The sequence below is a fragment of the Pezoporus wallicus genome, unplaced genomic scaffold (assembly GCF_028554395.1).
Source record: "Pezoporus wallicus isolate ANWC-B61680 ecotype Strahan unplaced genomic scaffold, APGP_CSIRO_Pwel_v1 scaffold_8769, whole genome shotgun sequence".
NCBI classification, from domain to species: domain Eukaryota; kingdom Metazoa; phylum Chordata; class Aves; order Psittaciformes; family Psittacidae; genus Pezoporus; species Pezoporus wallicus.
In genome coordinates this window covers 263,919-277,953 of record NW_026642673.1, presented here as the reverse complement: position 1 = coordinate 277,953, position 14,035 = coordinate 263,919, and the positions used below count along the sequence as shown (strand labels likewise).

Genomic DNA, 14,035 nt, shown 5'->3' with positions numbered 1-14,035 from the left:
GGGGATGGGGCGGGATGCAGGGATGCTGCGGGATGATGTGGGCTCCCCGGCTGCTGCGGGGTGCCGTGGCTGCAGGGACGCCCTTGGCTGCTGGGGTCCGTGGCAGCGTGTGCGGGGACCACTGCTCCAGGAGGCTCCCCGGCTGCTCGGGGTCCCTGGATGCTGGAGCAGCCGCCGCTCAATGCCAGCCGCCGTTCTCTGTCACTCCATGGCTGGGGTGAGGAGGCAGGCACAGGGCACCTCAGGCATCCTTCAGCTGCCGTGCGAGGGAGGCTCCAGCCCCCGGCATCCGGTACCTGACGAAGGCGGGTGGTGCCTTTCCACGTCCTCTCCTCCGAGCAGGGGAAAGAGCCGCCACCGCTTGGTGCCATGCGGAGGGGAATGGCGCTGGGTGCCTGGGTGCTCCTGGCCAGCCTGGCCGGGGCCAGCTGGGGTGTCGGAGGTAAGTCCCAGGGTGCGGGTCGCTGCCCGCGGGCTGCTGCAGTGAGAGCTTTCCCTGCTCTGGACCATGCTGTGTATGGTATGGACCATGCTGGACCACTCTGGGGTAGCTTCAACCCGCCTTGCAGCAACAGAGCATGAGAAGTTGGGCTTGGCAGTATCACAGTGTTAGACCAAAGCCATGCGCTCTGTGCCCGGTCCAAGTGTGGAAGCTGGAGAGCCTCTATTCCGTACTCAGCAAACAAGACAGGGGACTTACTCTCCATTTAGAGACTGTTGCAATGTGTATGTGCCTCCCTGTTTGGGCTCAGCTCCTGTCTCTGCTGCTGGAAACACTTAACTTTTCTGTTCCTCTCTTGCTGCAGTTGTACTTCAACACCAATGCAGTCTGTGTGCGGGTCACGCACATACAGTCTGAATGGAGACCGGGTGACTACCCCATTCCACTTAGTTCTCGCTCTAAGAAGACTTGGATCTCTATAAACTCCTCAGAGCTGCATTAATGTAACCACTGGGCTGCTTTTCCACTGGGTAGTCTGCTGTTTCCAGAGTTCTTTTTGTTTGTGCTGTCCATTCCACTGCTCAGGACAGCCTAACGTGATGCTTCCTACACTAGCAATCTCCATCGATGACACCCCTGAGTTCTGCACCACTGTGAGGGTTGATAACGTGCCTGTGAAACACTCTATTTGTTTGCTTCTCACAGGACAGAAGATAACCGTGAAAGAAGCCAGCGGGAAGGTGTTCCTAGAGTGTCCAGTGGGCAGCAACAGTCAAATTGTATGGTACAAAGATGGGAATTGGGTAGAAAACACAACACAGCTGGATTTGGGTGCAATTTATGATGATCCCAGAGGTATCTATACATGTGAAGCAGACAAAGGAAAGAGAAGCCCTCCCTTCCAGGTGCACTACCGAAGTAAGTGTTCCAAACCTGGCTTCTACAGCTGGGGCTGCTTGGAGTTTTCACCCGAGCAGATTTATGAGGGAGCTGCTCATTTCCCACAGTTTGCAGGTTGTTCCACCAGTTTGCAGAAGTCCTGGTGGCTCCTGTGCTAGGTTGCCCTTGGGAACAGCCAAGCTGCATGTTCTGCATCTGGTGTCCCCATAAGAGCTATAACCTGGCACTCATACTGGCCCAGGCTATGGCCAAGGGGCAGGCTCCTTGTCATGGCCCGTCTTTCAGTGTCTGTGTCTTTTTGGTTTCCAGTGTGCCAGAACTGCATCGAAGTGGATGCTGCCACCATCTCGGGGATCGTGGTGGCAGATGTCGTCGCCACCGTCTTCCTGGCGGTGGCTGTGTATTGTATCACTGGGCAGGACAAGGGACGCATGTCACGAGGTGAGGGGGCAGCGCACGGGTGGGGACAGGACGTGCCTGGGCATTTCTAGGGGCTGCGTGCTACCAAGGGACTTCCCATCACTGCCCACGGAGCCCAGCCACTGCCAGCAGGGTGTCTAGGGCAGGGACCTATGTGAGCTCTCCAGGTATCCTTACTGCCCCTAGCTCAGCTTCCCAGGAGAAGCCAGTGAATGCACAAGGTTAACCGAAACAGCATCCCAGGAGCAGCCACGGGTGACACAGGAACATCTGAGGCCTTGCAGGGGCTTCCCGTCGAGCCTCCCAGAGGAAGTAAAAGCATAGGGCTGGAAGCTGCTTGGGTTTGTTTGCTGATGTCCGCTGCACTGCCCATGACTCCCCTGATCCTTGACCATCTTCTTTCTTCATTTAGCTTCTGACAGACAGAACCTGATTGCCAATGAGCAGCTCTACCAGGTAAGCTGGACACTCTTGTGTGTCTGTGTGGGCATGCCTACAGGCTTCATTCCCTGTACCACCCATCCCAGGACTGGACAGGCACTGTTGCAGCCTGTCTCTCCTGTTTCTCCTCCTAGCCCCTTGGTGAGCGTGACAACGAGCAGTACAGCCGGCTGGTACCTGCCAAGGGCCGCAAGTGAAGTGGGAAGATGCTGGAACCTGTGAGTCCTTCACACCAGGGGTGCTCCCGCAGCAAAGCCACCACCAGTGCCCAACAGCATTGGTACCCTGCTCTGGCACTGCCTTTGTAAGCTTCCTGCTGGCAGAAGACAGTGTGAGTTTTTCCCTGGAGAGCCCTGCAGCTCCTTGCTGGGATGTGCTGCTCGCAGCACTCTGCCCTTCCCGTGACCTCGTGCATTTCTGTATCGCTCCTATTAAAGATGAGCCTATCCCCTTGTCTCCCTGCTCCATCAGTTCTGTTGAGGCCTGGGGAGCCGTGCAGTCACAGGGGAAGGTGCACACTGGGTGCTTGCAGAGCCATAGGGCTCCTGCCTGTCCCGATAGGACACTGCTCTGCCAGTGCAGGCAGGTGCTCGTGTCTGTGCCAGGAAGGAGGACAGAGGGATGTTTGCTCTGCATATGCAAGGTTTAGCATCTAAGCACAGTCTCCAAACCACAGAGGCTTGCCAGGACCCTATCACACAGCCAGCCTATGACTGCCTCGGTGCTTAGGGGAGTGAAGCATGAGCAAAGAAGCAAACTGTGCTGGCTTCCCAGAAGAGTTTGTGGGGACCCAAAGAGGAAATGGGAACAGAAGAGAGGATGGAAACTGGAGCAGAGACCTTGCAAAACACATGGCAGAGGAGCTGGCCAGGCAGCGAAGGCCAGAGGCAGTCCCTGCACCTCCGGTGTTCTTGGTAGCTCAGCAGCCCATCAGAGAGAGTCTGGCCTTTGTGACCTGGCACTGGCATCCCATATTACAGGCTGAGTGCAGGGTGCAGTGGAGCAAACTTCCAGAGCCTTTCCCAGCTCAACCACTGAGCAGCACTGGGTCTCTCCACCTCAACCCAGCTCCTTCTGGCAAAGTCTCCACTCCCCAGCTCTAGCAGAGACAGTTACTGTGGTCTGGGTATGGCTGATATGGGAGGCAGCTAACAGACAGGATCTGCCAGCCTCAGAAACTAGGTCACCCCCCTTTTGCCCATCACACACACATGTAGGTGTGGTTCCCTGCTCTTCTGAGAAGCTCTAAAGAGAGCATCAGGCTGTGAATTGCTTCTGACTCAGTGGCATCAGGTAAGGCAGGACTATGAATATAGTGACCAGCAGACTGCCTTGTGCAAAGCATTTTCATCGACATCAGCTCTCAAAGTAACGAGCAAAGGTGGCTAACTACACCCACAGAGCAGGAGGAACCTGGGGCAGAGCTGCTGGCTATGGTCTGTACAAATCAAAGAGCCAGCAGAGGTAATGTTTACAACTTGTCTAGTCAAAGAAGGCAGGACGAAGAAGCATTTCTGTAGTGCAGCTAAGCACAGAGGCAGAGAGGTATCACTGGATGGGAGCTGATCCCACTGAGATAAGGGGAGTGTGGGATGGCACTGGTTGGGGCAAACATGCAGCCCCATACATGGCAGAAGCACTGGGGTGTAGCTTGAAGCAAAAGGTAGACCTTGTACACCCAGACAGCGCTCAGAGTGCTCTGGATTTATCCCATCCCACTCATGGACAATGGGCTGCATGGCTGGGCTGAGCAAGCAGCCCTGCTGCAGTGATGTTTGGCAGAACCTGAGAATGTGGCCCAGGGTGGTTTTAGAGCTGCTGGGGGGTGGTGCTCTTTCTATCTTGCAATCTCCCTCCTAGGTACTTAGGGCCTTGTATGGTAAACCCAGCTGTGCTGCTTTAAAACCACATCCTGCAGGGTAAGCACAGCAATCTGGAGCATGAAACTTGCTGGTGTTTACCTCTTCATGCTGAAACTCGAGGGTTAAACCACCCCCAGGCCCCATCACTGCTGCTGTTTCCTTTCTCCAGAGCTGTTGCTCTGAAGGGTTGGGGGATGGACAGGTAGGTTTGCATGTACTGGTAGAAATGCTACTCTTTTCTTTAATGAAAGCTGTTCTTTTTGACTGAAACATTTTCATTCAAAGCAGTGGCTTTCTATAAAAATGCATCATTTTGGTTTTAATATGCTGCCTGCCTCTGTCCCTTGTGTTACAATCCTGGGCAGCAAAACGAAGATAGGCTATGAAGAACATGAGAGCAGGAGGCCAGTCACTCTGAGAAGGACCCACTCTATGCCCACTGGCTGCCCATGCTGGAGCCAGTGGAGGCACTGGGAGCAGAAATGAAATGGGCGAGAAAACCAGAGCATGCAACTAGAGCAGAGAGAGAAGTGTGAGGGGAAAGGAGGCCAGGAACCAGAAGTGAGGCTGTAGTCCTTTAATGAGGAGCAAAACTTCTCTTGCCAACGTGCTCATCAGTTTCTTTTCCCCTATGTCAAACTGAAGGGGGAAAGAACACAGGGTGGGACAGCGATGGCAGCAGACACCTGCCCTGTGTAGTAGCTGCCCTACTCCAAAATGCCAAGCTGGGCAGAAGCACTTAGCTCCTTTGCTGCTGTTTTCCAGCCTGGCGTCAGTGGGAATTTCAGAAGCCCCTGGATTCCAGGCCTGCATACACTTCCCGCTGGCCTTTCCGGATGGGCTGTGGGAAGACAGAAGTGTTAGTTTGGGGATCGTCATTAACACACCCTCAAACAGCACCACAGTTGGACTGGGTGGCTCTTCAAAGGAGCAAAATGCATAAATGCCACGGATTCCCAGCTATGGCTATCCCCTTATCCCTCCCCAGCCAGCAAAGAGAGACCAAACACAGGTACTCCGTACCTCATAGTCTGGGTTTGGAACGGGGGGAGGACGCTGCATCTTCTGGCCTGCAACAAAGGCAAAGGGAAGTTATCCTTGGTGATAATTCATATAACACAACACAAGGGACTTTCACAGAGATGATCCAAAGGTAAGGCATATCACGGGTCAACTCCATGGCTTTATGATGAGCTTAGAGCTTCTTTAAAAGCAAGTGCTCCATTCAGTGCTTAGCAGACATCATGGAGAGCGGAGATGCCTGAAATGGCTCTTACCTCGTGGCCGACTGCCAGCACCAGCGCTCACTCTGCCCATCCTGTCCTTGCTGAAGTAATAGACCAGAGTGAGTACCCCGAAGGTGATGAGAAGATCCGCACTGATGATCCCTGTCACTGCCAAGGCATCCAGCTCCGCACAGTTTGCGCACACTGCCGGGAGGAGACATGAGGGTGCTCAGAGATGGGCACTCTTCCTTTCCAGCAAGCAAAGTCCAGGCCTCAGTCACCTGCTTGGTGCTAGCTCCTAATATCCATCACTGAAATGTGCAGACTTTAACCCATACACCGAGTGTTATTTCACTCACCTTTGGCATTCAGGTACATTTCATACTTCTTAGGACCTGATGAACAACTCACGCTGACAGGAGAGCTGTCGTGATTCTCTATAACGTACTTCTGTGCATCGCTGACTCCCTTTTTCCCACTTGAGTGCCAGGCTATGGTGCCTTCAGTCAAGGGACATGTGATTGTCACTGTGGTTCCAGAAATCTCCACCAGGAATCCTTTATTGGAAGATGGGTGAAGGAGAAAGGAAACCAGCATTACACAGCATTACAAATGGCTTTTGAACAGGCTTCCCTGCCCACCCTCGCTCCCACTTTGCTCTGCAAAGTCTTTGATTTCAGTGTAGATTCTCTGTGTGTGTGTCTTCTGCACACACATTTCCCTTTAGGTTTGTACACTTACTCTTTGCAATACTGAGTAGTCGGAGAGCCTGGCTTCCTGCTAGGCACTCTTCTGTTTATCCATATGCTTGCTGGTCTCTGCTAGGAGACCATGAACAGTAATTGGGGCAACTCATTATAGCTTATTTTTGTGATTGGTGATAGCTGCCTTTCAGTCCTCACCTGTGAGGCACCTGTAGTCTTCATAAAGTGCTAACTAGTTAAGATTATTGGTTAAAATACACTTACCCTCTTGTGCTTCGGTATCATCTGCAAAGGAGAGAATAATGCGTTACTGTTTGTTGCTGTTGGAAAATGCCTAACTCTGCTTGGGGATCACTAGCAATAATGAAGGGCATTCACAGCAGGCAGCTGTTCCAAGTCAGTGAGATCAGTATCAATTAATGAACAGTGATGTTTTTCCTATCCTACAGTATTTGCAAAAATTCAGGTATTTCTATCGAACTTTTATTCCTCATTTGTGAGGCATAGTTGGTCTTTTGATCATCAGTAGGCAAGAATGCTCGTAAAATACACTTACCCTGCTGAGCTGTGGTGCCAGCTACAAAAAGAAAGAATAATAGGTGTTAAGTAGTTCAGCTACTGATACCATGCACCTTTCCTACTTCAAGGAGAGCCCTTGTGAACCCAGCTGCTTGAAAGAGCTGCTTATACTCCTATAATTGTGCTAAAGGCATTAGAAGCATTCTGTTAAGAGAGGCAGGATGTTGTTTTGAAATGAAGTCTTTTCCTTTGGAAGCCATTTTTAACACAGCCTAATGCAGAATGGAAATCTGAGTTATTTGCTGACCCACTTTAGAAAAGGGTTGTTGCACGATGGGAACCCACAATTTTGCTTCATCATCATGGACCAAAGACTGCTGGAAAATCATGCCTGGTCTCTGCAGTAAGAACCCCTGTCCCCTGCAGGACTGTACTCTTTGGAGGATTGGACCCCAGTGCTTGATTTAACACTGAAATAGTTTACCGGTGTGATTTTTCTCTCTTGGTTGGAAACAAGTAGCTCCATTGAAGTCTCTGGAGTTGGAATATTATAGAAACAGTTTTTAGGAGGTGTTAATAAGACTTGTGTTTGCTTTAAAAGCATTTGTTGATATAAATTAAGTACAGGAATGACCTGATTCATGCGTTCACCACTGTTTCATGCCAGGTAATGTTTGCTTTATAATAGGAGTTACTTCTAACAGAGCTGTAGATTTGAAACTCCACAGGCATAGGACTTGCCTGGAGAGAAGGTGGTGTGGTGCTTTTTAGTTTAGATAACTTGAATTTAAAGTGGAAAAAAGAACGGACCATGGGTAAACTGAGCGTTTTCAGGCTTCTCAAAGACCAACAGCTGGTCTTTGCAGCACATTAGCAGAATAGCTGTTGTTTGATTGTAGTATCTTTTAAGTGCCTTTCAAACTTCTCTCTCATAGTTACCAGCTCTTTTATAGTCTTTAGAGGTACTTTGCATTTAGCCCTAGTCTGGCTTTCCAGATGCTAGTCAATTTAAACTGGTAAAGAGGATATTGCTACCACTGCCACGATCTCACAGTGAGTCTCAAGTTATTTACCCATGATCACAAAATGGTTTAGGAAGAGAGCTCGAATAAAATGTAAAAGTAAAATGTAAACCTCAGAACCTTCTGGTTTTCAGGGCAGCCACCCTTCTGGTCCCCATGGGCACTGGGCAGCCGTACTCACCCGCACACAGCAGGAGTCCTCCCAGGAGAGGCAAGGACTGCTCCAACCTCATCCTTGTGTTCCTCCTTCTCTTGCTCGTCAATAGCACATCAGACGGGCATCACCGAGGCAGGCTGCGAGGGAAGAAAGCACACATTGGCTTTCCAAGGGCTCGCTTACAAGAAAGAGGCCCAAGCTGTTTCCCAGAACTGTGAACCGAGTCGTGCAGAGGAGACTCACTGTTTCCACTGCAACCTGCAGGCAGCCAAGGCGCAGAACGCGTGTGATGAAATGAGCCCATGTCAGGAAGTGCGGAGGTTCAAACCATCTTCATGGAACGTCACTGACAGCAAGGGGTGGCCGCTCTGCACCAGCCTACTTCAAGTCTCAGGAGTCCTGTTGTAAAAGCCCTTGGAGCAGCAGGAGAGAGAAACAAGCCTGGATGCGACCTGCGGTCAGGACCTTCCTAACAACCCTTCACAGTGAGTGTTTCTGAAGTTCAAACTACTGCAAGCAACTTAACACAGCAGGGAAACCAAGGAAGCAGAAATACTTCAAAGAAGCTCAGCACCTAGAGGCACTGTATGGCTCACAGAAATGAGCCTGTAAGTGCAAGGCTGTAAAACCTGGGGGGTTTTACACTATCTGGACACAACTTTGGTTATTTTACTCTAATAAAACCCATTTATTCATGGTGCCTTTTCAAGAGTGGTGTTTGCCAGCTCTTCATCCGCACTCTCTTCAGTACACATACTGACAGGGAGGAGAGCAGCGAAGGCTGTGCCTAAGCACACCGACTTCTGCGCTGCCAGCCTCTGACCTGCCTGCTCTCCATGCCGTGCGCTGATGTTAGGAGGAAGCTTGCTCACCTGCGTTGCCTTCTCTCTCCAGCTCTCTTCATGGGCCTGACTCCACTAGATGGGGCTCCAGCCCCGCTCCGGCACCTTCCCTACCCGGACTTGCGCTTGGGGTGGGCAGCAGCCTCCGCACCGCGTGGGACTGCGGCAGGGAGCTTTCCGGCTTTGCTTCCAGCCGGGGTGCTGGCACAGACGGAGGGGGAACACGCCGTCCTTCCATGGCTCTCTGCTGGAAGCCTGCAGAGGTGGCAGCGCTGTGCATACGGCTGTTGGGATTTCAGGGTATGCGTCTAAAGCACAGTGCAAAGCCAGCTACGGGTCCCTCCTTCCTCAAGGACACTCCGTGTTTTTGCGCCTGCCACATACATCTCAAGGGACTCCTTTCCAGATGCCTGGAGCCGGCTTCTTGCTCCTTCCATGAGCTCAACACTTAGTGACATGGCTAATCATGGTATTTCATTGCTCTCTTTAGCTGTCAGATCTTTCTTTTATTTATTTCTGTTCCGAAATGAAACATCAGAGAGTTCGAGTTACTTGTAAGGGTGCCGAGGACACGGTGCTCTCTTAACAGCTGGAGTCAGCAGGGTTTGAAACAAGATGTTGAAGGTTAATAAAAGAAGGGAGCCCTTCAGAACAGCCAGAGGTTAGGACATCCTTCCCATCCCTGCCTTGGCACCACTGCTGGGAAAATTAGCATCAGGCTATGTTTCAGTAGGATATTTCCATCCTCTGGACGTGTGCCCACACTGCTGCCACTGACTGGGTTGTTTGCAGGTTTTGGCCAAACAAATGGCCCTCATTCCTTCAAGCTCTCTATAAACACCTTCAGGCAAATCTTCTTTTGGGAGCAAATTTACCTCCCACAAGAAGGGAGTGGTTTCAGGTGGAAGCTGGGAGAAGGGATGATTGCAACACAAAAGAGCAAGGGAATATGGGAGGCAGAAGAAAATAATCTTACCTTGGAAGTCTCCCTGTTTTACCCGCAGAGGTGAGCTGTGCTGGCCGCACCTTGCCTTTCAGAGCAAGGCCAGGGAGTGCTCTCTGACTCAAGCAGGAGAGCACTCACATCGCTTTGCAAGCCAAGCTGAGGGAAAGGAATTTGCTCGGCTGTGCTGGGAAGGCTTTGAGAACCTCGTCTTTCCTCCGGTTAGTGAGCAACTGGAACAAGTTACCCATGGAGTACAAAGTTGTCTTCCCGATGCACGGCCCCAGCTGGCTGGGTGCTGTGCTCTTCCTTGGGGTCCAGCTCCCAGGTAAGGAAACCTGGTAATGGGTGGCCTCAGCTGCCATCTTGACTTTCCTCTTCTCGTCCCTTAATTATCATCCTCATTAAGGCAGTGACTTTGTAGCACGCTCGGATACCTGCTGTTGACGATTGCTGCGATTCTTTCGGGTCCGGGTTCACTGCAAGTGACACGAAGTGATTGAGTTTCTTTGACAAACAGGTTTAAGTGTGTTCAAGCGGAAGAACAACACTGATCTCATTCTGAGCTCTGGTTACACGTCTTTTTCTCTCCTCCCAGGAACCTGGACTTTACTCCGTGGTGTTTTTTTTTACCCTGTCTTTGTTACCAGACAGTCAGGGATTGTTAAGCAGCACTTGGCTTTAGATCCTTTACACAGCGATGACTCCAGACTGGCAATAACCTGGCTTGAATGTTTAGTGGTTTATAGCTGGATTCTAAGAACACCGTGTCCTCCTTTCCCAAACGCACCAGCACATGGAAACGTTTGGGAATCTGTCTTGGAAAAAGAATTTTAAACTCATTTCCCACAGTTGTTCTTTTGAAGGAGTTTAACATGAAAAGATTTGACACTGAATCTTTGGATGAGAGAGGGTCTCCGCCAGAGAAGTTTATCAATGTGGGCTCCTTCAATGTTTTGGTGTTTCAAGTATTTTCTTCTTTGAGAAAAGAAATTATTTGGCAAGGAAGTCTTGGGTTATAAATTATTTTCAAGTACAGGAAATGTATTGATTCTCTTTGTTATGAAGCTGGATTTTACAACCCCAGATAAATGTTTTGTTTTTTTTTTTTGCTTGAATCGCCCTGGGGAGGGTAATTCATCTTCTTAAAGTGACAGGAGATTATGAATATCTTTCTTTTTTTTTTGGCTGGGTTAGTTTGACCAATAAGGAAAAGCAAAGTCATGGGAGCACATGGTCAGGAACAGGGGGGGACTGTCCCTTTCAGCAGCAGCAAGCTATGTAGCACAGCACTGCCATTTGGGGAAACTAACCCACTGAATTCAGGGCAGGCGAGAAAGAAAGCAGTTGAGGGGGGAAAAAGCAAGAGCCATGTGGGTAGCACGAATCTGCCAGTGATGAACCTGTCTGGAATGGCAGGGCAAGCCAGAAGACAAGGAGGACTCAGGCCTGAGAGGTATCTTCAAAAGCATCTTTCTAAGCATCTTTCTTCTGTCTGTGTCTTGATGCTGTCTCGCTGCTTGTCTCTCTCTCAGGGTATTATCGAGTTAGCCGTGCTGTCTTATTTTCAGCGTGGTAGCTGTGGTGGTTTGGTTAGCAGAGGATGTTTCCTTGCCAAAAATATGCTTACAGATTTACCTTGAGGATTCCCTGCAGAGTGCCTCAGTCTGGCTGTATTTGACTGTAGCTGTCCAGCTGGGTGAACCTTTGAACAGGCACTGCAAACTTCAATAGGAGAAGTTTCCACCATGGCACTCAGGCTGATAATACAAAGTGTATAAAGGAAAGCTCTAGCAACTGTTTACTGTGGTTCATCAGTCCTAATTAAAAGGGTGGGACTGCTTCTCTGAAGAAACCTGCTTGGGGAATTGAGTGCAGCAGAGTGCTGTCACTTGTGATAATGTGGCCAGGCCAAGTTCATGAAGAGTTATGTATGGTATCTTCAGTGCCAGTCAGGAGCAAGTACATGCTTAAGGAGGAGTGGCATTTACAACAACATTGCACCTCCTAGATGTCAAGTTTACTCATGCCTGAAGAGAGACATTTCCAGCCAGAACAAAGTATTGTCCCTGTAGGTAGGTCCTTCTCAATGGTCCTCTCTCAACCAGTTGCCAGGTCTGTAAGTGCTTAACCGCAAAGCCACAAAGCTACAAGGAAAGCACTGTACCAGCGGTTCAGATGAAGATAAACTCCCTTGAAAGCAGCACTGCCCAGCTTGCATATCGTATCAGCTGACAAAATCCATGAAGCCCAGGGATCTCTTGGATTCTGCATTTGCAGGATCATCTCCTTCAGTAATTATATCTGTCTGCTTGAGACTAGCAGGTTAAACATTGACAGGGATAGATAAGGCAGGTTTTGCACAGGATAAATGCAGATAAGGAAAAGTGATGAGCTTACTGGTAGACAGTAGTTTGTCTTATCTCTAACGCCTGCTGTTCTCCCTGCAGCACTGTGGCCTGTGGCAGCCATGGAAGTTCACACTTCCAAGGAGGTGAATGCTGTGAACGGCACTAACCTGCGGTTGAAATGCACCTTTTCCAGCAGCAGCCCTATCAGCCAGCATCTGTCGGTGACCTGGAACTTCCAGCCTGAGGACCTGGGCTCTCATGAGCTAGTGAGTGGGACTATTATTGTCCATTTCATGGATGCACAGTTGCCCATACCATGCCCAGTCCCAGCAGTGGGTAATCCCAGTGGTTGCAACAGTTCCAGGTGTGGGTATGGGCAAGCATCCATCACAAAGCCCATGCAGTGTGTTGGAATGACAGCTGCCTCTCTTTCCTGTAGGTATTGTATTACCTGCAGGAGCCCTACAATCTGCCTACTGGACGGTTTAAAGAGCGAGTCACCTGGGATGGGAATATTGAGCGTAATGATGTTTCCATCATGATCTGGAATTTGCAGCCCACTGACAACGGGACATTCACCTGCCAGGTGAAGAACCCCCCCGATGCTAATGGGGTGATTGGTGAAGTGCGACTCAGAGTTGTGCAGAAAGGTGAGAGGCCAAGAACCCACCGGAGGTCATGTGAATTTAGCAAGAATTCCCCCATGTCTGGGAGAAAATGTGGAAGAAAAGGGATTATAAAGAGAAAGCATGAGGGTAGTTAATGGGTACAGGGGGAAAAGGAGCCTGAGGGAAGGTTATATTCACAGATACAGGTTCCCAGCCCCTGGAAGAGCTTCTTGTGTGTCCCTCTTGTTCACGGATGTGTTTCTCTCCATGCAGTGCACTTCTCAGAAATCCACTTCCTGGCTGTGGCCATTGCGTCTGCTTGTGTTCTGATGATCATTGTGGTGATGGTTGTGATTATCTGTCGACACCATCGGAAGAAAGCACAAGAGAAGAGGGTCGAGGGGACAGGCACTGAACTGTAAGGACAGGGGGAGAGAGGGAAAGGCTTCTGGAACAGCTTTCCAAATGTATTTTCGTAGCTCTTCTGAACTATTGGGCTTGGACCCTGTGCTGAGCATCTACAATGCAGAACTGCCAACTCCATTATGGATAGTTGTCTGCGTGCATGCAGTCAGAGCAGAGCCCAGGGACAAACAAGCTTTGGAGTCCTCTTTCTGCTCTTGTTCTTCACAGCAGCTCCTCACCCAGACAAGGGTCCATCTTGTTGTAGTGCTGGTTGACAGATGACACTGTGGTCACCATGCATGTAGCAGGTTTACTGTCTCATCATGTAACCCTGTTATGTGTTACGTGTGCTATACCTAACTCAGAACGTGACTGCTGCTCGGGATATGACACTGATTTGGGCTTTCTTTTCTTCCTCCCCTCTTCCTTTGTAACAGTAAAGAAAAGGAGAGTCTGAAGGCGAGAGAAGAAAAGGAAGACAGCCCATTAGAAGATTAGGGGTCTTTGATGGTATCCACTGCAGGTATCCGTTCAAACATTCTCTCATTAATGTCCTGGTGTTTCCGCAGGCCTTTGAAGGCAGTTTTACTTTGGTGTTTCACTTCTAGTCACAATAGCCGGTGCTAACCATAAGCAGAAACAACTGAGACCACAATCACACTGTGCTCCTGAGGAGCCTTCAGACTGACAACCGAACAGGGAGTGGAGACACAACTGCCTCTGTGCTGCAGCTGAGATTTCTCCTCCCTAGCGTTGATGCTTTCCATGCTGTGCCTGCTTTGTGGATAAGGAGTGAATTCATTTCCTTTCCCCAGTTTTGAGCCTGCTTTTGGATTCATTGGCTTTTTATTGGTTTAAAATTGCTACACGGAGCCTGAGACTGTTTCCACATTTGCTGGCTTTGCGGCAACATTACAGCATGAGTTTTACCCACTCAGTTTCTGAGGTCAGCAGCTGCCTTTCCTGTTTTTGTTGTCTACAATAACCCTGAGCAAGGAATCTCCTTTGTTCTTATATTCTTTCTTCTTAGGTACTTCTAAGGCAGATGCAGAAACCTTGTAATTTGGGATGTTAGGACAAAGCTGAATTCCAGATGCCTCATGCTGGGAGCGTGGTGTCCCCGCTCAGCCTGAAATTCTGGCAAGGAAAGAGAATGACATTAACACCAGTTGTAAAACTCCTCCATTGAAGCA

The 14,035-nt window shown here is 49.8% G+C and overlaps 3 protein-coding genes across 6 annotated transcripts; 2 read left to right on the top strand and 1 right to left on the bottom strand.

Annotated features, from left to right (window-relative positions):
* Positions 1-199: 199 nt before the first annotated feature.
* Positions 200-2,650, top strand: LOC130611342 (T-cell surface glycoprotein CD3 delta chain). Its single transcript, XM_057432001.1, has 5 exons — positions 200-442; positions 1,148-1,360; positions 1,652-1,783; positions 2,175-2,218; positions 2,338-2,650. Exons 1-5 carry the CDS (start codon positions 370-372, stop codon positions 2,398-2,400), a joined length of 525 nt encoding a protein of 174 aa, XP_057287984.1. The 5' UTR covers positions 200-369; the 3' UTR covers positions 2,401-2,650.
* A 2,078-nt stretch (positions 2,651-4,728) lies between these two features.
* LOC130611362 (T-cell surface glycoprotein CD3 epsilon chain) lies at positions 4,729-9,630 on the bottom strand. 4 transcript variants are annotated; one of them, XM_057432034.1, is made up of 8 exons: positions 9,512-9,630; positions 7,718-7,830; positions 6,552-6,572; positions 6,260-6,280; positions 5,651-5,848; positions 5,343-5,495; positions 5,089-5,135; positions 4,729-4,906 (listed from the first exon to the last, which is right to left on the bottom strand). In XM_057432034.1, exons 2-8 carry the CDS (start codon positions 7,767-7,769, stop codon positions 4,850-4,852), a joined length of 549 nt encoding a protein of 182 aa, XP_057288017.1. In that variant the 5' UTR covers positions 7,770-7,830; positions 9,512-9,630; the 3' UTR covers positions 4,729-4,849. The 4 variants fall into 4 exon arrangements, with proteins under 4 accessions (XP_057288017.1, XP_057288016.1, XP_057288019.1 ...); XM_057432033.1 differs by lacking the exon at positions 9,512-9,630 and adding an exon at positions 7,937-8,071; XM_057432036.1 differs by lacking the exon at positions 9,512-9,630 and adding an exon at positions 7,914-7,929.
* Positions 9,631-9,675: 45 nt separating this feature from the next.
* Positions 9,676-13,474, top strand: LOC130611361 (myelin protein zero-like protein 2). The gene is made up of 5 exons (XM_057432032.1): positions 9,676-9,806; positions 11,929-12,095; positions 12,269-12,479; positions 12,711-12,855; positions 13,280-13,474. Exons 1-5 carry the CDS (start codon positions 9,728-9,730, stop codon positions 13,338-13,340), a joined length of 663 nt encoding a protein of 220 aa, XP_057288015.1. The 5' UTR covers positions 9,676-9,727; the 3' UTR covers positions 13,341-13,474.
* Positions 13,475-14,035: the final 561 nt, after the last annotated feature.

What these genes read in the sequence shown, in the direction of transcription:
- LOC130611362 (XM_057432034.1), bottom strand. Translation starts at nt 7,769, where the DNA reads ATGAGGTTGGAGCAGTCCTTGCCTCTCCTGGGAGGACTCCTGCTGTGT. An exon ending in TGGCACCACAGCTCAGCAGG is followed by an intron (nt 6,281 to 6,551) that starts GTAAGTGTATTT and finishes TCTCCTTTGCAG; the next exon opens with ATGATACCGAAGCACAAGAG. An exon ending in TGATACCGAAGCACAAGAGG is followed by an intron (nt 5,849 to 6,259) that starts GTAAGTGTATTT and finishes CTTCCAATAAAG; the next exon opens with GATTCCTGGTGGAGATTTCT.
- LOC130611342 (XM_057432001.1), top strand. Translation starts at nt 370, where the DNA reads ATGCGGAGGGGAATGGCGCTGGGTGCCTGGGTGCTCCTGGCCAGCCTG. An exon ending in GGCCAGCTGGGGTGTCGGAG is followed by an intron (nt 443 to 1,147) that starts GTAAGTCCCAGG and finishes TGCTTCTCACAG; the next exon opens with GACAGAAGATAACCGTGAAA. An exon ending in CAAGGGACGCATGTCACGAG is followed by an intron (nt 1,784 to 2,174) that starts GTGAGGGGGCAG and finishes TTCTTCATTTAG; the next exon opens with CTTCTGACAGACAGAACCTG.
- LOC130611361 (XM_057432032.1), top strand. Translation starts at nt 9,728, where the DNA reads ATGGAGTACAAAGTTGTCTTCCCGATGCACGGCCCCAGCTGGCTGGGT. An exon ending in ACCTGGGCTCTCATGAGCTA is followed by an intron (nt 12,096 to 12,268) that starts GTGAGTGGGACT and finishes TCTTTCCTGTAG; the next exon opens with GTATTGTATTACCTGCAGGA. An exon ending in GAGGGGACAGGCACTGAACT is followed by an intron (nt 12,856 to 13,279) that starts GTAAGGACAGGG and finishes CCTTTGTAACAG; the next exon opens with TAAAGAAAAGGAGAGTCTGA.